This window comes from Catharus ustulatus, chromosome 5 (genome assembly GCF_009819885.2).
Source record: "Catharus ustulatus isolate bCatUst1 chromosome 5, bCatUst1.pri.v2, whole genome shotgun sequence".
Lineage (NCBI taxonomy): Eukaryota > Metazoa > Chordata > Aves > Passeriformes > Turdidae > Catharus > Catharus ustulatus.
In genome coordinates this window covers 70,380,540-70,401,700 of record NC_046225.1, presented here as the reverse complement: position 1 = coordinate 70,401,700, position 21,161 = coordinate 70,380,540, and the positions used below count along the sequence as shown (strand labels likewise).

The following is a 21,161-nucleotide window of genomic DNA, read 5'->3' as shown; positions in this document are numbered from 1 at the left end:
ACCAAGGAGGTTCAGGTTCACTTTTGCCCACCATGGATTTCCCTCCTGAAGCAGACAAACTTTTGTCTTTTTTTTAAACTCTGCAGGGACAAAGGACATCTTACCCAGGAGCCCAGGAAAGGTTGGAACAGCATCCAGCTGGAATCTAATCTGCCCTGAACACACTTCTGCCTGTGCTCAAGGAAACAAACTCCTTCAATTCAGCAAATACAATTACAGCCTGCTGCACCCTTCCATCATCACAGAACAAATAAAACAATGGACACTTCTCATGTTGGACTTCGGCAAAAGACATTTATTATTATTATTACTGTTGTTGTTGTGTTGCTGTTGTACCTCCTCTGCTCTGCCCACAGTGGTGGCATAAATGCTGTTACCACATTGTAGCTGATGATGCCGGTGTACAAATCAAAATCCATCTTAATTTCAAACTCCATTAGAAACACAGGAAAAAAGATCAACATTTACGAAATGTAAAGGGAAAAATGGTATGGAAAGAATTTTTTTTTTTTTATTTTTCAAGCTTCCAAGACAGTATTACAAACAACAGAGAGCAAAGTAAAGCTAGAAATGAAATACTTGACAGCATCTGTTTAAAAATTACAGCTAAGAAACCTAATAAAAGTTGAATAAACAGTTACTAGAAATAAAAATTTTTACACATATGATATTTGTCTGGGATTTTTATTTTTTAAAATAATTCATACAAATGGTTACAGTCACAAACATGATTTTAACCAAAAATATTGCTAGCCTACCACATTACCAGGAAGGAATCAATGTAGGCAATGAAATGCTGCTACTTTTCAGTAGTCTAGTGCCTTTTCCAGATACCACCAATAATATATACTTTAACTGGTGACAAAAAGCACAATGCTCGTTTATACAAAACCTTTTTTTTTTTCCTCAAAATCTCTTTGCAAGGTTGTCTTCATTTTGAAATAAGGGAAATTCATGCCAAAATTAGGAGAAACTGTTTTTCTTTTGTTTACTAAATTATTCTAAAAAATAAGACAAGCAGGTAGAAAAAACAATGCACTGTGTGGCGTAGAAAGAAAAATGGGAAAAATTCATTGTCCTGAGAAGTTTGCCAACTGCCTCATTTTTGGGCATGTTTGAAAATATAAAAGAAAGGATTTTTAATCTCAAAACTGGTTTGTTGAATGCCTCCCTTATGTTTTTCCTTGTTGACAGCTAAGCAAACAAACCCTTTTTAATGTTCTAGAAACTGTACACAGACAAGTACATTCATGATATAATTAACTACTAACTTCTCTTGCTTAACAAAGAACCCATAGGACACAGAAACAGTGAATCAGTCCACTGGACAGGGACAAACTACAATTTATACGGAGGAAAAAATGTTTCCAAATCTTCTTTTTGTCTCCCACCTTTTCCTTTTATACTGTATATTGGACCAGTTTCTAAACCAATAATCGTCTCCTCCTGTAAGTTCATGGTTTTGCCTTTGATCAGAATCCAGGGTTTTGCTTTGTGTTGTGTTGTTTTCCACGCGCCGCGGTTGGAGTCTCCGATGTTGGGAATGCTGTTGTTGGCTACAATTGGTCGCTCGGGTGCTCTCTATCAGCTTCTGGTTTGACAGTTTGGCCAGGGGAAGGAGCATGGGGCGGGTGGGCTACAGCAGGGAGGCCGTGTGATAGAGACATGGGGTTGGGGACTATTCCTTCTACTGCTGCAGGTATGCCAGTGGAAGCCACGCTGACAACGCCCGGGGGATACCTGCTGGGAGGAGACAACCAGAGCACACATTAGAACCAGGAGCTGACTGAGCACAGAGCCCACCCTGCCCCCTTTGAGAGCTACACAGAGGCTGCTTTTGCTTTCAAACCACTTGGAGAGACAGGGAGTTCAGCTCCACGTGAGATGCCACATGAAGATGCTGCTACATAAAGCAACAGATGCTGCATTTCAACCAAGTGAGACAGGAAAGTTTGTTTCTTCAGATTTAACAGCAAAGGAAACCACCTTCTATTTTTGCTCCTCTCAAAGCATAACCTCAACAAAAAGTACAGTAATTTCACGATTATAAGCCTCACTGAGCGTAAGCCGCATTTCCGGGTGTCAGCAACTTTTCATTCTTTGTCCATACATAAGCCGCACCTGATTACAAGCTGCACGTTACAATACAGAGTGTGATAAAAGGTGTCTGTTCTATCACCATCTGTTGAGGGTGGGGGCAGTGATCCTTATCTCAATGGCAGATATTCTGCTAATGGGCCATCCATTGAAACCAGGCGGGGCATTGTTCTTTATCTTTTCACAACCCATCCTTCCTCCAGCCAGTCATTTTCTGCTCATGGCCATTGAGTCCCACTGTGGGACTGATAAAATTACTGCATCCCATTGGGAGTTGCTCCAGCCAGGGGGAAGAGCCCAACATTTCTTACCAAGATAAAAATATAGGTTTTGGGACACTAAGGGAGCCCCTTTCTCCACTGGACTCCAGAGGAAAACCGGATTTCTCCACATCATCACTGGACCTCTGGAGGGAAACTGCACCTTGTACAGGAGCACTGCTCCAACTGAGCCACATCTGTCACTGCAGGAGGATGCAGCCACCATGGAATGGGACTGCTGCCAACACCCTGCCTGATGGGTGTCAGGTTGTACTCTGACTTTGTCAGGATTTGGGGTTTGTTTCTTTGTAGTGCTGTATTTCTATTTTAATTTCCCTAGTAACGAACTGTTATTCCTAATTCCCATATTTTTGCCTGAAAGCCCCTTGATTTCAAAATTATAATAATTTGGAGGGAGGGGGTTTACATTCTCCATTTCAAAGAGAAGCTCCTGCCTTTCTCAGCAGACACCTGTCCTCCAAACTAAAACAGCAACTTTTCATTCTTTGTCCGTATATAAGCCGCACCTGATTATAAGCTGCACTTCCGGGTTTGGACCAAAATTTCAGTCAAAATGGTGCGGCTTATAATCGTGAAATTACTGTAATTCCAGCTGGGTCCATGCAATACGTTCTCTACAACTTTTCCTTTTTTCCCCTCTTTCACTGTCATGTAGGAATTTTAAATTTTCATTGTTGTGGTTTGAAAAAATATTTCTTTACGCTATTTTTGCAGTCTTAGCTTCCTGACAGCTCCCACAAAAAGCCACCACACCCCACACACTCGTGAACTCAAGCCTATTGCACCTGAGTAACTTTTTCAGCAGTAAACTTGCCACTGAACTTGTCTGAAAGAGAACCAGTTACACAGAGGGCAAGTGCTTTAGGCAGACTGCAAGAAAAAGAAATGCAAACACAAAATTTATGGATGATTTTAAAGATTTCTTACTTTATCTGGACAAACACTGAGGCTTAACTATTTTATGCATTCAACAAAAGAAACGCACTCTGATTCAGCTTGATTTTATGACTGCTCTGATGTTATCAGGCTAAAAAATTCTTGCAAATCTACTGTTCCAATCCCAAACTTCAGTTGTAATTCATGAACACTGGTATTGCACAGCGCTGCATAAAAGCAACAGCTACACATGGATTTAATAAAAATATGTTTTCTTTTTAGTCAAATACCTCAATACCTATTTGTTATGCCATGCTGGCCATTTATGACTCACCCTTTGCCTCCCCTCCTCATCCTAAAGTGCACACTCATCCCTCATTTCCCTCATTCTCTCCTGCTGTATCTGCCCACCCAAGCATCTTGGTGAGAGCATTACCCATATGAGAGCCTGAACACACAAAACTGCCACTCACTGCAGCTTTTGCTACCCAAATATTTACCCAGAATGACCTGGGACAAAAGGTACTTGTCTTGTCAAGCTTTTTTCAAGTATCACATTATTCTGCTAATGATTTTCTCCTCATCAGAGCTCAATGCATCAGGGAATTTCACTCCATTTCTGCATTTTTTCCATGGTAATATTTGTTTGTGTTGCTCATCCCAAGTTCTCTAAAACTGGCAGAAAATTAGTGCAGAACTTAGGCGAGACTCAGGAGAAAAAAAGCTGGATGCAAGCATGCTGACTTGTTTTTTTGCTTCCACCATAGAAACATCATGGGAACTGCTTTTGGAAACACAGAGCCAGAGAAGCTCAGCAGGACTGACATGGCACAGGGACAACAGGGACACCCCACACTGCTCAGGTCATCCTGGGAAAGACTCCTGCACACCACAACACTGCCTGTAACCTGGGATGGGTAATGAGGCTGTGACTGATCACACCACCTGTAGGCCAGATAACTTTGCTCCCAATTGTACACATATTTACAGGGCTTCCTATGCTAATTCCCTCTCCACGGAGGTTCCTCAGAATTAATTTGCAGTTGCTAATGGAATTAGTTGCTTGTTTCAGTAACTCCATTTGAATCTTATTAATCAAATTTGTTTTAACTCCTATGAAAACTGTCACACAGTATTGTTTTACCTACATTTAATTTTGAAACAGCTTTTCTGTTATTCTAGGTGCTTTGCAAGACACACAACATGACACAAATTTCCATTTAGAAGCCCAACACAGCAGCTGTTCTGAACACACAATCTCTACTTTCTAACAACTGAGTATCAACACACCAGAGCTGGAAAAAAGCCAAGGAGAGAGCAACTTCTGCAACTGTGTTTTCCTCAGAAAGAAAAGCCTGAGCCTCCCCTGGTGAAAGTGAATGGTGCTGAATCAGGAGCACTGAGTTACCTTATGAGCACATTAAACATTTCCAAGTGCACAGCTGTAATTTTACTCTGACTCCAAATATTCTTTCTGTATATAAGGACATTCCCTTGGACACCAAGTCATAACCACCAGGATTCTACCTGCCAGTACCTTATCTCAGGTACAGGTTTCTCACATACTTTTGGTAATGTCTGGAGGCCCTACAATTGTTTTTCTTGTCCTAAAGCTGCACGGTGGCAGCAGTCATTATACAGATACCATACTGTTCCACAGAAACTGTAATTTACCCAACAATTCCTTACCCTTCTTTGCAATCTTTTTTGCAATTTTTGTTCCTTTTTCATTTAATCATCAGTGTTGCTCAAATCCTGTCTCTGAAAGGGCACACACAAGTCTCTACCCATGAGCATATGTATTTTTTATAACTTTCCCTTTTGCTGCTATTTATTCTTTTCTAGTCTTTCTATTTCTTCTGTTCTTAACCAGCAAATACATCCTCTCCATCACTTCCTGAAGTTCCCCTCTATGTTCCTCCTCTGGCAGCAGTAAGTTGAAATGTTTTCCAGGTAAAATGTCCACTGAACTAAATTTCTATGGAAGCAGAAGTGAGCAATCAGTTATACCTCTTCTGTTAATTCACACTTCCATCCCCTTCCTCATGTAAGTCTTAATTTAGGAGGAAAAAAACAATAGCCCTCTTAATTACAACAGATGGGCAACTTGAATTTCTACTTTACTCTTGTCTATCTTTTAAACTGCAGAAGCACCTTGACCTTTCTATGTTAAGCTCTGAGTCTGTCCTAGAAAAGGTTCAATTTTAAAGTGCATTCTGTTATCATGCACTGAGTCTGAAAATCACCAGTGAAGTACCTCAACATGAAATAACTCCTGAATTACCAATATCCAGCTATTCTCATCCAAGTAAGGAATTCACAGAATCATGGAATGGTTTGGGATGGAAGGGACCTTAAAGATCTTGTTCCAACTCTCTGCCACGGGCAGGGATGCATTCCACTACACCAGGTTGCTCAGAGCCTTACCCAGCCTTATCCTCTACCTGTTAGGAGGCAGGAAGATGTGCGGAAATGTCTATAAATGACAATAAATCACTGTTACTGGCTGTTGAATTTCTCTGTGCCTATGGCCTGCCTGCTCTGTGGCACAGGAAATGGCAGGGGGTTATTCCACAGGCAGCTTGGTAACAAATACATGGCAGTAACACAAGATCAGGGTATGTTATGCTACTTCACCAAGAGCACTATAAATAATTCTTTCTCAGGAGTATTGTTGATCTTTACTCATGGGATAGGTCCTGTTTGCATGACCTTTAGTGTTGATATGGTGTCTTGCATTTCACACAGTAAATGGTTTTGTTTTCCCCAGAATATGATGATATTCAGATGATCTAGATTGCAATCTGCTGACTAATGCTCAATGTTCTTGGCTTGTGGTAATATCTGATAATTGGAGATTTCTGTCCTGCATCAAAATACAAGTGAAGTATATATCCAAAATAAAACTGCCTTGTTAGTTTTAGTTCATCAAGAGAGATATCTGCATTTTTTAACATATAAATTACTATCCCAGGTCTTATCTTCTAATGCAATTACATGAGTATGACACAGTTATAAGCACATCTGAAACATCATACTCTCTGTGAAAGACTCCAGAACTCACTTAGCTCAACATAATCTTGGACTGCAAAGAAAAGATGGAAAAACTTGGTTTGCACACTGAATTGAAATGCTGTACTTAATCCAGGTAGGAATTAAGCATCAGCAAAGACTGCTATTGAAATCAATTCCTTCATAAAATCCAAGCTTCAAGTGATGCCTATTTTGCACTTCACACAGTAGTAACTGCATTTACCCATATTCAAACACTATTCTATTGCCCCTTCAAAAAGTTTTTAACATTTATTATATAACTATTAACTCCTGCCTCAAAATTCCTAAAATTAGTTTTATTTTGCATTTGAAAATAATTAAATCAGAATTTCACAATAAATTTTCTTTATTGAAAAAATGGACTCAAATGATGTCTTAAAAATCCACTCGGTTCTGTGTTTATCCTGCTTAAATTGAATACATATGGTCTTTACCTTGTAAATCATTAACTCCCCAAACATTCTTAAGTTAAAATTAATTTCTGGCTGCAAAGCCTGCTTCTGCTGGACTTGTGACCCCCAAAATGAGAACAAAAAGCTGCATTTTATTTGGGCATGGGCCCCTGTTCCTAACTGCCACGACAGGGTTGGAGTTATTACCTCCTGTCCAGCAACACCTGCCTTAAAGCCCCAATTACATTCAGCCATACCCTCACTACTCCCAACTGATGTCCATGAAACCAGATGCTGTGTGGAGGAGAACATGTGTGCTTAAGATCCACATTTAAGCAAATAAAAACACCCTTCTTGTATATTTAGGGCTATGGGCACACTTCCAGAAATAAACATCTTCAAGTGATGTGATCACCAAACCCAAGTTATTCTTTTCCCTTGGTGCACTTATGGCTCCTGATGAGGAGACTGTGGCAGAGGGTGGTGACACTCATCCCTGACACCCCTCCATCCCTTTCTGATGAGACTGTCCCAGGCCATTGGGACAGGGGAACTTTGGTTCACTTCTCAGCAGGGCACAGCTGGGTTCTCATGGGGACTAACACAAAATCAGGAATCCCCACTCTACTGAAAGTGTGGGGAGCCCCCCTAAAGAACAACAAAGGTAAAGCAGATGCATGAGAAAGGACAGTGGAAAGATTAGGATTAGGATAAAGAGGTATGACAAAATAATGAGAGGACTGCACTGCCTCATTCCTCCAGGCATTGAGGGAAGAGGCATGTGTAGCTTTCTGCCACTTTCATCCTACTAATGTGTAAATATCATACTGGAAAATACAAAAACTGCAGGTGTTTTTCATAAACAGAAACTGTCTGAAGCTGGCTACTAGAAAGAATTTGCTGCTAAAATAGCTGCTAGGGATAAAGGGACAGAGAAAGACTCTCAAGCAAACAAAATAACTAAGGGATGTGCCTATTAGATGTAAAAAACTGCCCCTTCCTATAAATTATTAAGACCTGCTTTCACAGTTGACTGAGAATATATAGATCGAGTCTCTCAAATGCTTCTGCTTAAAAATTAAACATATAATTTAGAAAAAGCTATTTTAAACATATTTTCATAATCACCACAGGCTGTTCCACTGTTTTCAATACTTGTTCTCTCTCTGTCTGGAGGCCACAAAACAACATAAGTTTATTACTGAGTCTTTCTGTAACCTACAGCTGCATCATTACATTCAGCAAAGGAACATAAAACTTTCACTGCAACACTGCAGATGACCAGGATTGTTTTACTTGAATATACAACAAATGTATATTGCTCACATACTAACCCAACAAAAAAAAGATTGTAAGAGGGTTCACAGTTAGACACAGCATGACTGTCATCACCCAGCAAAACAAAATTATCCTTCTGAACATGATGATTACACAAAAACAATATAGCTGGTGTTTAATGCAAAGGCCCTTCAATCATTAATAGGAAAGTTTTTTTATCTGTTCTTTAATACCTACACTGAATTATGGAAGTATTTCTTCTACCTCTTCAGCACACTTACCTGTATGCAGCACCATTAAGCTCTGGATGAACAACTCCAGGGTCCATGCTGGCCCAATGTGTAGCTGCAGTCAAGTGATCTTTGTTAACACAGTTTTTCAGACTGTCTGGAATACGACCTAGGATGAAGTGAGGAAGAGAAAATAAAAACGTATAAAAGTTGCATGCTTTATATTCTTAGCATGTCTATGTTAAAAACACTTATAAATATTTGCATATTTAAATCAATACATAAAATGGCACTAAGAGCTAGGTTATAATGGCTAAAATGTTCTGGTTATTTCTGATTTCCCTGTCTCTCTTTATTTCTTGTATACAAGGTCTCCATAAAACCAAACTTAGTAAGATTAATTTTTCCAATAATCTGTAATTTGGATATAGAGCATAGCTACCAACCAAAATCAGTAATGTAGCCTCCTGCTTTCTGTCCTTAACATCACTTTCCTCCTTTTCCTTCCACCTGTCTCAGCAATTAAAAACACTTTATGAAAAATACAGAATTCTGAATGGAATTGTGCTATAAACCTAATTACAACCAACATTTATTCCCTGTCCTCCTGATCTTTTCCTTCTTTATCTAAATTGCTCTTCACTTTTATTTACTGCAATGTATTAATCCTCAGCCATGCTTTTCATTCCTACATAAAAGGAAAATACATCAGAATTTCCTTTCTTCACTTCTTCAAAACTTTTCCTTAACCTCTGAAGTACAACTGAAGTTTTAAGACTGGAATATCTGTCAACCTGATTTAGCACATACTGGACAAGCCTGTGACTGTCTTCTGCAGAACTATCTCCAGCCCTGCAATAAATGACATGAGTAGATCCAACACAGATTTTCTTCCTAGCAATTGGAATATTTTGACCTATTTTAACAGGAGAGAGATCAGTTGGAGCATGTGTTTTCTGACACCTGTTTCCATGTGTCTCCACTCAAGTTCAATCTTACAGTGCATTTGCACACAGAGGCACAGAAAGGGATAATTTTGAGCCCACCCTTGCTACTGCTGGCAGTGGTACCCCAGAAACCCTTTCAAAAACTGACCATGCTCCACCATGAAAGAATTCAGCCTTTTGTCTCCAGCTTCCTACTGGAAATTTGACTTCACTATCTTTGCCTGTTCTTCCTATCCATCAGCAGGGTCACAATGGGGCTATTAAAAAGCCTCTTCACAAAACTGCTTCTTGTGCAATGGATACTAGCAAAATAGGTGTTACTCCAAGACTTCAGCTGATGTCCCTGAACCTGTCACATGTCCTGTGCACAAGCTGGAAGGGTTTTTAGCTCAGGACTGAACAAGGTGAGGTACATGCCCCATTACAGGTGAAATCCAACCATCTAGAAATCATCTTCAAAATGCAGCTAAACTTCTGCCAGAACTGTCCGCAAATTTAAACAGAATATTTCCTCTTCTGATGTTTATCCTTCCCAGTCCTGTCTTTCTCTTTGCCCCCTCATTCTTCATTTTGCTAAGGCAATGGGCATGTTCTGATAGTCTCCTCTCAGAACCCAGTATTTATTTTTTAAATTTTAAACTTCTAATGATCTTTTCAGTTGCCATGCTTGTCTTCCTCTTATTTCCATTCCAGTGGTCCTCTTTATTTCATACTTGGAATGCTTTCAAGTTTAAAAATATATTTCAGGGTATTTAATCTCTGCTGATTATTTCTACTTTACACATCACAACATCACTGACTTTTAAGCAACAGCAGAAACACTTAACATTTTTATTGTCAGATGGTAGTCATAGCCTTCATTCCTACACTTCACACCTTTTTCCAATTATTCTCCCTCTCTACACCCTCTCTTCTTTGTGCTCCCCTATGGTTTTCATATATCCAGCTTTATCCCACATTTCCTGTATCTTTCCTACATTTGTTTCACTGCAATTCAATGTCATTCTCACCTCCTTAACGCTGGTCTCAGTTTGATCTTACTAAAAACCATATGCAAACACTGAAGTGCTGACAGCTTCGATACAAATCAATGATCCAGATCGCTGAGAGCGCCATCACACACTTGAAGGAACTGTAAGTCTGCCTTCCTGGGCACATATGCCTGGGCTACTACACAAATTTAACATAAAACTAGCTCTGGGTAGCTGGCTCTTCTGTAGTTTGCAGACCATACCTGTTAATGCTGATTTGCTATCAATCCTCCCTCATGCAGGTTTGTGCAATCTCTCCCAGAGTTATCTGGGAGCAGGGAACAGTTATTGAGCACCCTAACAAACAAATGCACCACTGGAGCTCTGGAGTACAGCCACAAGGACCAATTCCAGCAAAGGGATGGATGGCCAGGCTCTTCAGGTCACCTCTAAAACAGAGTGAAATTGTCCAGTAAAGGACAATTCAGATCAGGAGTTTAAGAGGTGCCTTTAATTAGCATCCAGAAGAGAATCTTCTTTCTGCACAGGCTATAAATGAAACTAAATTGCCAGGCCTCTCTAGGCACAAGCCAGAGGGAAAGCTACTGCCAGTGCTTTTTGTGTAACAGAGCAATGTGTTGGCACTGAACTACTCTCAAGGTGACACAGATGGCCCTGCATGTCTGCAGAGCATTCAGACAATATCGCCAAGGGGGACACAGCAAAGTCCAAACTAAAGAGAAAACATTAGTGCTTAATGAATCATTTTCCAGTATGAAAATCCTTCCTTTTATTTTAGGCTACAAGGGATTCAAACCCATGCCAAATGGCTCAGTCCCCTCATTTTATTTATTAGCAGTGCATGTTCGAGACGTAGCTGTTTTCTCTTATGTGAGCAGTTTACAATTACATGGCAGTTATATAACAAAGACACTCTGCCCTTTAAAATGCCAGACTTCTTTAGCAAGGCTTTAAAGAGGGGAACATCTAAAATAGAATAACCTCCCAACAAAGTACTGAAAAGTTTACATAGAGAACTGCTCAAAACAAGTAAAAGGGAGGATCTAGGAAAAGCTAAGAAAGATACCAGCAATACCAGGAGGACTTGTAGTAAAACCCACCAAATGGTAATAATTATGGAATAGAATATAATATATGGAACAAAGAAAGAACAAGATGATTTTTCACATATAAATAATTTCCTTTACATGAACAAGTACTTATTTTACAATGTCTGCCTTCCCTTTGTAATTGCAAAGAACCTCCAAAATTACTTGTTCCAATTCTGAGAACAGACTTAGTGGGCATTTGCTGATTTCTGTGTTCCAATATTAGAAACAAAACCCAAGGCTGCTTTTTTTTCAGCATCTTTTAAGACTGAAGAAACAGGTTTCTTAAGAAGAACTACAGAGTGAAGGAGCTGATAATAATGTGAGCCAGTACCTGTGATTGCCCTTCGGATCTCTCGTGCTGCTTCCTCCCGCATCTCAATCGAGGCTTGTTCACTATACCAGGCTGCATGTGGGGTACAGATCAGGTTTGGTGCATCCTTCAAGGGCCCCTGACTAAAGCTAAATGGAAATTTAAAACAAGATCAAATGACAAAAAAATATTGGGGGGCAAGGGGAAAGCAATGTGGGGAATCCAGATGGATTTGTACATACACAGATTCATTTCTACAACACAAAAGAATTGCATTTCTATTCTTTACTGCATTTGTTTATAATTCTGTCTGTTAATTTAATGTACTATTCAGGGTATAAATAAGCAACAATCACTTTTTATAGATTCAAAGGGTGGAACTTAAGTATAGCAGCAACATTAGCTTCTGTCCAATGCACTTATTGTAACTACAGGCACTGCCACTCCAGTTCTGGGGCAGAAATGCATAAAGGAAAACCCAAATTAATTTAGGATGCCATTCCATTTGTCCAGTTCATCACAATTTTACTTTTATTGCATTAACCAACAAAGCTCTTTCTGTCACTATGACATCTAATCATTTAAAGAAAAAAAAAATCTTTTAATTATTTTCAAATCAGATGTGTGTCCATCAGCAGACTCAATGCCTTTTGGAAAATTCAGGGGTTATTTTCTTTTATTTTTAACTATTTTTTCTTTCCTATTCCTTTATAGAAACTCCACAGAAAGAAAGAAATTTATTTTACGATTGTTTTTCAGGGAAAGCAATGAATCTGTGTAAAAATGTTATCACAGATACAAAGTAGAGAAACTGAAAATAATGGAAACTTGCTCCTCCTATTTATTTCCAGTTTTAATAATCTTGCAGTCAACTGTAACAGGAGAGCAAATATTTTAAGACAAAAGCGTGCTTTCAGAGTGGCTCATAATTCATAAAATAATAGATTTCATCTGTAGTTCACTAAACATCAAAATATCTGGCAAAACTCTTGAATAAAGAGCTGCATGCTGCGATCAGATGGACGTGCAGCACTGCAGCCAAAGGAAACTGTGGCTGTAACCTTGCAACTCAATCTCTGCACATGGCATCTCCATGCAGTAAATGCAAGGGGCTGCTTGTGCACACCCCAGACAGGAACTAGGAACAATGTAGGGAGCTGCAAGTCCCTTGAGCTGCTACACTCTGGCTTTGCACAGCACCACTGCATTGTAATGACTACGTTTAGGAGTAAATGAATCCAGGATGTGCATAAATAAAATTAAATATTTGTGATGTGGCATCATACCTCAGTAGAGAAAAAAATCTGACTAAAAGGGTATTATTCTATTTTTTCAAAGGTTCTATTTTTCTCTCAAGCTGGAATGAGAGACACTGTTCTCTCTCCAGTTTTTGCAACTGCCCTGAATTTGTTCTTCTTCAAAAACTTAGGTGGATTGTTCCAGTTAAAAATAACATTTTTCCCTGCCCAGCCTGAAAAAGGCTTGTCACATGCAAGGACTAAGCTACAGCAGTCTGTTCTCAAGACTCAAGGGCATATGAAATAGGCTCATTTTGATTAGGAGTGCTGATGCCTCAATGCCACTTAGGGGAGTGGTACATTTCTGCCTGAAATGCTGGACTTGTCAGTCATTCAAAGACTGAGGCTTGTGCTACCAGCCCTGCTACTGACAGTACTCCCCTTATAAAGGGTAAAACAAAACCTTCACTCTGACAGCCTTCCTGAACTTTTTTTTTGCAATCTCTTACACACTTATGGCTTTCCTGCAGAGGCAATCTGGACAAATGTCCTTTCCTTTAGAAAGGTGCCATAAAACAGTTACTTCTCACACCACATCTCAACTCTTTGCCTTTGAAAGATTCTGTTCAAACATCAGTTGCCTCCAGAGCTGCATCAGTGGCAAAGGTGCACTCCCCTTAAAGCCATGGCCAAAGCCATGCCCAGGATTTGAACTCAGCTTCCTGCTATTTCTACTAAAAAACCCACTTCCATTTGGGGTTTTTTTTCTTTTTAAGGAATTACACCTTGGATATCACTTTTTTCACTTCTAGTCACATACACAAACTCCATCTACATTTGCATTAGTCCAGTGCTGCACAGATTCATGTTGCTTTGCTAAGGAGTATTTAGCTACCAAATGAACGGAAAACTCAATTTACTTGTTGCTGTTGATTGTATCATGCACTAAGACTTAAAAATAAGAAAGTGAACAAAATAAAAAGAAAAGAAAAGGAAAAGCACCTGAATGGTTCTGACTCATGTACATCTAAGGCTGCCCCTCGTATCCTTCCTTCCTTCAGGGCCTGTGCAAGTGCTTTTTCGTCTACTAACCCACCTCGAGCTGTGTTGACCAGGAAAGCCCCTTGTCTCATCTAGGGAAAGTTAAAAACAAGAATGATGAAATAAAAATAAATGAAATAAAATCGTTGTGGCATTAGTTTTTACTCAAAAGAAGCATCCATTACATCAAAGGCTATTCAGCTGGTTTAAACTGTAACAGTTGTCTTCCCTTTCCATTGGAAAGTACCACCAAATGTGATGCTTCTAACATAAAATGCTATTTCACAGCACTTAATAACCTTTTGTTTCTTGTAAGTAGTGTCTTTTAATAGAAGTGTTGTTTCAGATATTGTGCAGTAACATGATCAAAAGATACAACTGTGCATATAGAAGTGACAGATCATTTTATGCCTTTTTATTTCACTGTGAAATTGCATGAGACAGAAACTACAGCACATTCTTAAACAAATTCATATTTTGTGGCTTTCAACTTTCACACAAATAAAAGGCTACATGAATTTTTCAGAAAAATCAATGCTTTTGGATTTTCAAACACTTTTCCCTTTAGTTGCCAAAACACAAGTAGATTTATGCATTATTTATTTTTGTTACTTCAGCTTCCTCCTCCCCTGTGAGACTTTTCAAATAAAGGTCTGAAGAATTCTTCTATTATTCAATTAAAAGGCATGAAAATGAATTTGGTTGAGAACGCTGTGTGCCCAGGAGAGAAGCTGTGCTGTGCATTGTGCAGATTAGCATTGTAGATGACACTACAATCAGTGTGGGGAGAGCTACAAGAATTTACACCATAATATATCCACAACTTGAAAACAAAGTGGTGGTTTAAATAAGAGAAATGGTACTGAAATAAACATAAATTACAACATCCTGCTTCCAGCCACCCTGGTATTTCATCTTTGACAGATGTCTCAAACACCTCTGTGCATGAAGGAAAGCACATGAAGAGCAGGAACCATGGAAGATGAATAATGAAAATCTCATTTTGTACTGACTCCGTCTCTCACCATAAAAATAAGCAAATCCCAACATTTTGACACCAACTCAACTTTATGAAACCTACACATCAAACTAAACCTTAGGTAAATGGATTCTTATGCTCAAATACTGATTCAAAATGCCAAATTCATCAACAACAAGGAGGTTTGAATAAGTTTTGGTTTTTTTTTAATGAGGTCATAGGGAACATTAACATGCAAATGCTTACAGTGTTTTATAAAGACAAAACCCACTATACTTTACTGGCCAACTCTCTAGGTTGAAGGTGGCCCTGCTTGTCTCCATTTGCAGATTCCTGAGCCTTCAGGAGAACCATCCATTGGTCTATACAGCAAAACCAAACTCCAATCACAGGAGCAGGACTAAAAGATGCTTCCCACAGGTTTATGTAATTAACTTGGGAATCAGAACAGCAGAGACTCCTTATGGGAACAATCACTGCATCTCCAGTTCCTGGGTCAGTTGAAGGAACTCTACCAAAACCAGCACAGGTGGGCTCACCCAAGAGCCACTCACAGCTCTGCAGACACACCATAAAGGCTCGTGGAAGCTCATATATCCTTCCCATCTCTGTGCAAACTGGTAATTTGTTAAGTACAGCTTGGTGTATTTACAGGCCCTCTAAAGGATGTGAAAATTTTACTTAAAGTGAACCCTGCTAAAATCTTCTGTCCAATCTGTCCAACAACCTTGCTTGAGTTTTCATTTTAGGACAATTTACAAAACTCCAGAACCAGCACTAAGACATGTTCAAATCAAACAGAACATGTCTGCTTAAATGCATTCTAGAGGGAATGAATTATGTGACTCATGATAAACTGCCAGGGTGGATGCAGCTGGAGATGATCCTTAACAATGGGTGGAAGCTTGAAAGAGCTTCACAGCTGGAACTGCTGACGTCTGTTAAATTCACCTACACTAAACCTGCAGAGCTGCTTTATAAAAATACTGTGTTCAAACTGCAGTTTTTTCTCAAATCTGTGCAACTAAAGATGACCTCAGTCTCTTAAGAGCACCTGAATACCACAAGTTCATTGAAACACTTCTCTGAGCTACTCTGGGACTACAAGGACAAGCAGGGTAGCTATACAGAATAACGATTAATTCACTAGAAAAGTTACTTAGGAGAAGACAGACACCAAATTTTCACAGACATTTTAAGTTCATGTCATTTCAGACTCAACAAAATTCAGTGAGACTTGAGTGAAATGAGATGCACCATACTTCTCTGTAATTTGTTCAAAAACTGGTTATTACATGAGCATGCAATATTGGATAAAATGGTAAGCAATGCTGTCCAGAAATTCTAGGCCAACTCCAACATCTGTCAGCCTAAATCAGAATATGCCCTACACAAACTAAGCAGTCAGAGGGGTTACAATTTCATGGGTTTCACATCCACTTGACTATCCAGACTGCTTTACCCAAACTCCTACCCAAAGCAAGAATTACCATCTAACACTAATTAATCCTTGCTTTGATCATGAAGGATAACAAATAGGAAGATAAATGCTTACAAGATACTTTCCACTGCAGAGTTTATTACAGACATTTAATCTCAGATGGTATTACTCAGTTTTAACTTGTCTTCCTTTGTTTGTTTCTCTGTGTCTTCTCCAAAGCTCAACACATTTCTCTGTCTCCAATTAAAAATTTCCTGTGGTAAACTGGCCCCAGTTTCACAACTGCTGTACAATAAAGTGACCAATGCTCAGTGGTCCCACAGAATTCAATGTGATGCTTTTAGGGTCTAAATGTCTGTTTGAAAAGACATCTCACTATGTAATAACCACTGAATGTACTCAGCCATACAACAAAAGACAACATTCAAGGCAAGGTGACAGAGCTCTGGTCTCTTAGGTTTCATTTTAAGCTTCTTATTTTTTAGAGTTTTAAATCCCAAATCCTGATTTTATGTTGCGATGGATTTGCAAAATCCCTAAACTCTCAAATCAAGAAGTGAGTTGCATTGTCAGTTTTCTGCCATGATCCTACATGACTGTGGAACATGTTCAGTAAGTTCTTCAGTTCTTAAGTTCAAGAGTAGTAGGCACAAATTATTTCTCAGGAGACAAGCAATGATTTCACTGCAAGGGAGTGTCATTGTTACCAACATATAAACCCACTACATATACATATATATCTAAAGAACAGCCAAATCAACTATTCTGTTTTGGAGTTTCTTTCCTTTACATTGCCTCTATTGTTATGTCTCAGTGTTTTACTTCTGGCTGTTACCCACATTAGAGCCAAACTTTTTCATTCAGTCTGGTTTCTATTACCAAATTTGTCAAAAATGGAGCAGTTAATACACCCAGATTTTGAAATTATTTTATTAGTTTTGTATTACCTAAAACTTCAGGAAAAAGTTAATACTAATTTCAAGAAACATTATTTTTCCCAACAATGCAAAGCTATAAACGAGCTTCATCCTTCAAGTGCTCTGCGAGCACGGGGACTGAGCACAGGGGGGAGCCATTTAGTCATAATCTTTAAATTGCATCGAAGGAACTCAAACTGAGGGACAACAGAGAAAGGCAGAACTGCTACCTGAAAATACACATGAAAAGGAAGAAGCTACTACAAGACACAGAAAAAGAGCTTTTACATCAATGCCACTTCATTAAATCTGAGCGATATTGAGCAAATTATTTCCACAAATGCAATGTCACTGAGCAAAAAGACAGTAAAAGCAACAATACATAAGCAACCAGCTAGTTCCTATTAAATTATAGACCTGTTTGATCTTAGAGCAGCAAAAGAGAAGGATTTCTTTCAATGAGAATCTGCCTATTTACAGAAATAAATACCATACAGATCTGGCAACCAGCACTGGTGTGGAGAGCACCCACAGAGATTATTACCTGCTTTATGGTGAAGTCATTAATAAGATGATGATTGTGTTCATTCAAGTTGCAGTGCAGGGTAACACAGTCACTGTGGAACAGCAGGTCCTGCAAAGTGCTCACCCGCTGCAGTCCCAGAGCACGCTCCATGCCATCCGAGAGGTATGGGTCATAGAAAATCACACTGAAGCCAAAGGCTTTGGCACGTAGTGCTACTGCTTGCCCAACACGCCCTAGAACAAGATAAACACGCCATGAGAGCAGATGTGAGGCAGCTGCTGCAAGGTGGCCTCCTCCTTCCTAATGGCAACGCTCCTATCAAACCGTAACGCTTTGTGCAGCAATGCAAGGGCACCTCCCATCCCACTTGGAATCATCACTGAGATCAGAAATGGTACATCTGGACTGTTTCACACTGCCTTGAAACAAAGCAGGAGCTCTGCACCTTTTGTCACCAGATATGTGAAATGCCAGAAGATGTCACGTAATCTGCAATAATCTGTGTAACGCAAGGCTTGCCTGCTGGGCCTGTTTATGGCAAAACAACACATTCTGCCAAGGGCTTATCCTTACCCATGTCAAACCAGCTGGCTTTAATAAAAAGCTATAAAATTAATCCTCAAAAATGGATGCAACGACAGATAATTTGTTTAATCTGAAGTGCAACCATTCTCAATACATGGAATCTCCTTTCTGGTATTTTCTTTCATTTTGAATAACATCCCTCCAGCATTAAAATGCCTACAAGAATTCTGTCATCTAAGGTTTTAAAATAAATTTTATTCAGCTACCTGAAAGATAGATAAACACAGTACATCATACAGCACCTAATTAAGAAGAGCACAGTCCCACTTGGAATTCACACTGAACTTTGCTTTTTTGTTTCACTTCCCTTACTTTCATATTTCAGAGTTGTGCCCAAAAGTGCTGTATGGGCACGAGTCCATCCCACATGTACCAGGAGGCATGTACTTCCCTTTGACACACTACCAGTAAAACACAGAGGGAAAAACCCCTGAGTGCCTCTAAATGAGTTACAGGCATTTTGAAGAGTGAGAACTAACACACTTTTCAAGTTAGAAGTTTACAGACCAGATATTTACATTAGAGTACTACAAATTTTGGATAAAGATGTTGCAAAAGCATCACTTGACACACCATAATAACAATGCCTAATTAAAAATAAAAAAAAAGACAACAAGTTTTCCTTTGTAATGTCTAAGTTTGTTCACAAAAGCTTCAAATCAACTTGGGGAAATCCCATCTCTTTCCAATTGTGCTTGAAGGGGTTTCCCTCTGATTTTCAGTTTCTCTTTGAATAGAATTCAGAAGCCACAGGAAGAAAGGTTTTTGCTGATCACTTAATGTGAACACAGCAATTCTGCAGTGCTTAGTGACAGATGTGCTTGGAATATTAAACAGTATATCAATCTGACAGGGGCTGTCTGCTTTTCTTTGGGGACACCAGGTTAGAATACTCCTCAAAATCTTTCATTTCACCACTTGCATGCATGGTATTTGCTTTTCAAGCTGTTTTTATAAATTTGAATTAGAAAATTTTCAACACAAACACTGTATTGTTTCCAAATTTTGCCATGTTCACAGTTCAAGGAATCAGTCACACAACTGTAAACACTTTTTTTTTAACAGAGCATATAACTACTACTCCAGCTCCATTCATTTTCACATGCAACACTCCATCATGTGTTCTTTTTTTACACTCTATATATAATACCTGAGAGGATCCACAACAGCAAAATCTCTTACAACAGCCTCTCCAATTAATGCTACACTCTTCATTCACCCCACCCAAGCTAATAAACCAAAACCTTCTTCAATGGGCACAGAAATTTCCTTCAGAAACATTTGGGAATCACATCTCTATTTCTAACCAGAATTATCCTATTACAAATATTTTATGGGATAAAACTCTTCTGCAATTGACAATTTGTATTTAGTCTTGGTCATTAAACAAGTACACAGCCGGACAAAGGAATTTGCCAATTTCTTTTTAAATTACCATCTGACATAAAGAACAACCACAAAATTATGACCTGTTCTCCTTTCCTGAAAAGCTTCTATTATATAAGACTGTCCAGCATGAGAGGTGGTTCACTGAGGACAATACAGCACACAAAGCATCTCACCTTTGGGACATCTCTACATTAAGAGCTTTTCAAATTGTTATATGAATATTCACAGCTGCTTCCAGGGAGGGCAAAATCTTAAGCTCAAAACCTTAAATTAATTTCTCAGTCAGTAGTGCGAGAAGAATGCAGAAAATCAATGTTGCATACAATTGCAAAAAAATCAGAAAGGAACAAAAGCATATTTTCAAAGAAATCTAAGTTCCAGCAAGGTCCATTTGTCACTTCAGAAGAGAGACTCACAATACCCAAGTCTCCTGCTACAGCCTCATCCATTCACTCCCCCACAAGTCTCCCAACTCCCCCCAATCCAAGTGTCCCAATTTCTGAGTGTGTCTGACCTTGACCCTGCCAATGACCTGATTTGAGTGTGACAGTACAGTAGCTGCAGGTCAAGGACCCTGCTCAGCAATGCAGACTCATCCCATACTGGCATTACAAAGTTTTATAAAATGACCTTGATACCATGGAAATGATGATTATGATCAGCCTGAAGACTTCCATGGAAAAGAAAAGTGCTTTCACTTAGCAGCTCTTCCCTGCCTGTGCAACAGCAATGGAGAATACGGGTAATTTTTCCTCCTTGGAGAACTCTGAAATGTGGAGAGTGCTGTTTTGCTACATTTCCTGCTGAGCACATTAAGAGAGCCAGTAGGACTGCTAAGAGTAGATCATTTATTGCAGAGTAATACCACCCAACTCTTGAGCCTTATTGTCTTATAACACAGGTTAGTCATTTAACCAAGCATCTAAGTAGGGCAGTGGGACTGTTGAGAGAACAGAGCAGGTGAGGAAAGACAAACTGAGTGATGACATTCACTGTGATGTGGAGACAAATTTATTTAGAAGAATTTCACCTTTCTTGGGTGAGGAAATGCATTAGTCATTAGTCATCAGCATTTCTCACTGAGAAGGAAGGGAAAGGGAGTGTGACTTCACTGCTGTAAAATTATCATTAGAGCAGAACCAGGGCCAGATGTCTATTCATCCAAGTACTTACATGCTGCTGCTCATAAATATTCCTCCTTAAAAAACCCCTACAAACCCCTACATTTCTAAATATAAGGTGAAAAGGCCGACTGTTTTTTTGAAATATGGAATGCTTATTATCCACACTTGTGATGCATCACTTAAAATACAGGACACTGGATAGTAATAAAGATTAAAAGTGACAAAGACAGCTGTTAAATTATGTGATATTATTATTTATGTAAGGCTCAAAGAATCAGATACTTCACAAAGACAGAAAGAGGCACAGGCTGTGCCCTAAGGAGCTCAGGGGCTAACCAAACAACACAACAATGACGGATGGGATCCAACAAGC

The 21,161-nt window shown here is 39.2% G+C and overlaps 1 protein-coding gene across 9 annotated transcripts in view; it reads right to left on the bottom strand.

The window, feature by feature from the left end:
- Nucleotides 1-272: 272 nt before the first annotated feature.
- The window catches only part of CTBP1 (C-terminal binding protein 1), a 233,319-nt gene continuing 212,430 nt past the window's right edge, over nt 273-21,161 (bottom strand). For 7 of the 9 annotated variants that reach the window (XM_033059940.1, XM_033059939.2, XM_033059948.1 and 4 more), the window contains 5 exons: nt 17,709-17,923; nt 13,789-13,919; nt 11,570-11,697; nt 8,260-8,377; nt 273-1,743 (listed from right to left, as the gene is read on the bottom strand). In XM_033059940.1, coding sequence (XP_032915831.1) covers nt 1,557-1,743; nt 8,260-8,377; nt 11,570-11,697; nt 13,789-13,919; nt 17,709-17,923 — 779 coding nt within the window. In that variant the 3' untranslated portion in view covers nt 273-1,556. The remainder of the gene's footprint in view (nt 1,744-8,259; nt 8,378-11,569; nt 11,698-13,788; nt 13,920-17,708; nt 17,924-21,161) is intronic. The other 2 variants (XM_033059941.2, XM_033059944.2) reach the window with 1 other exon arrangement.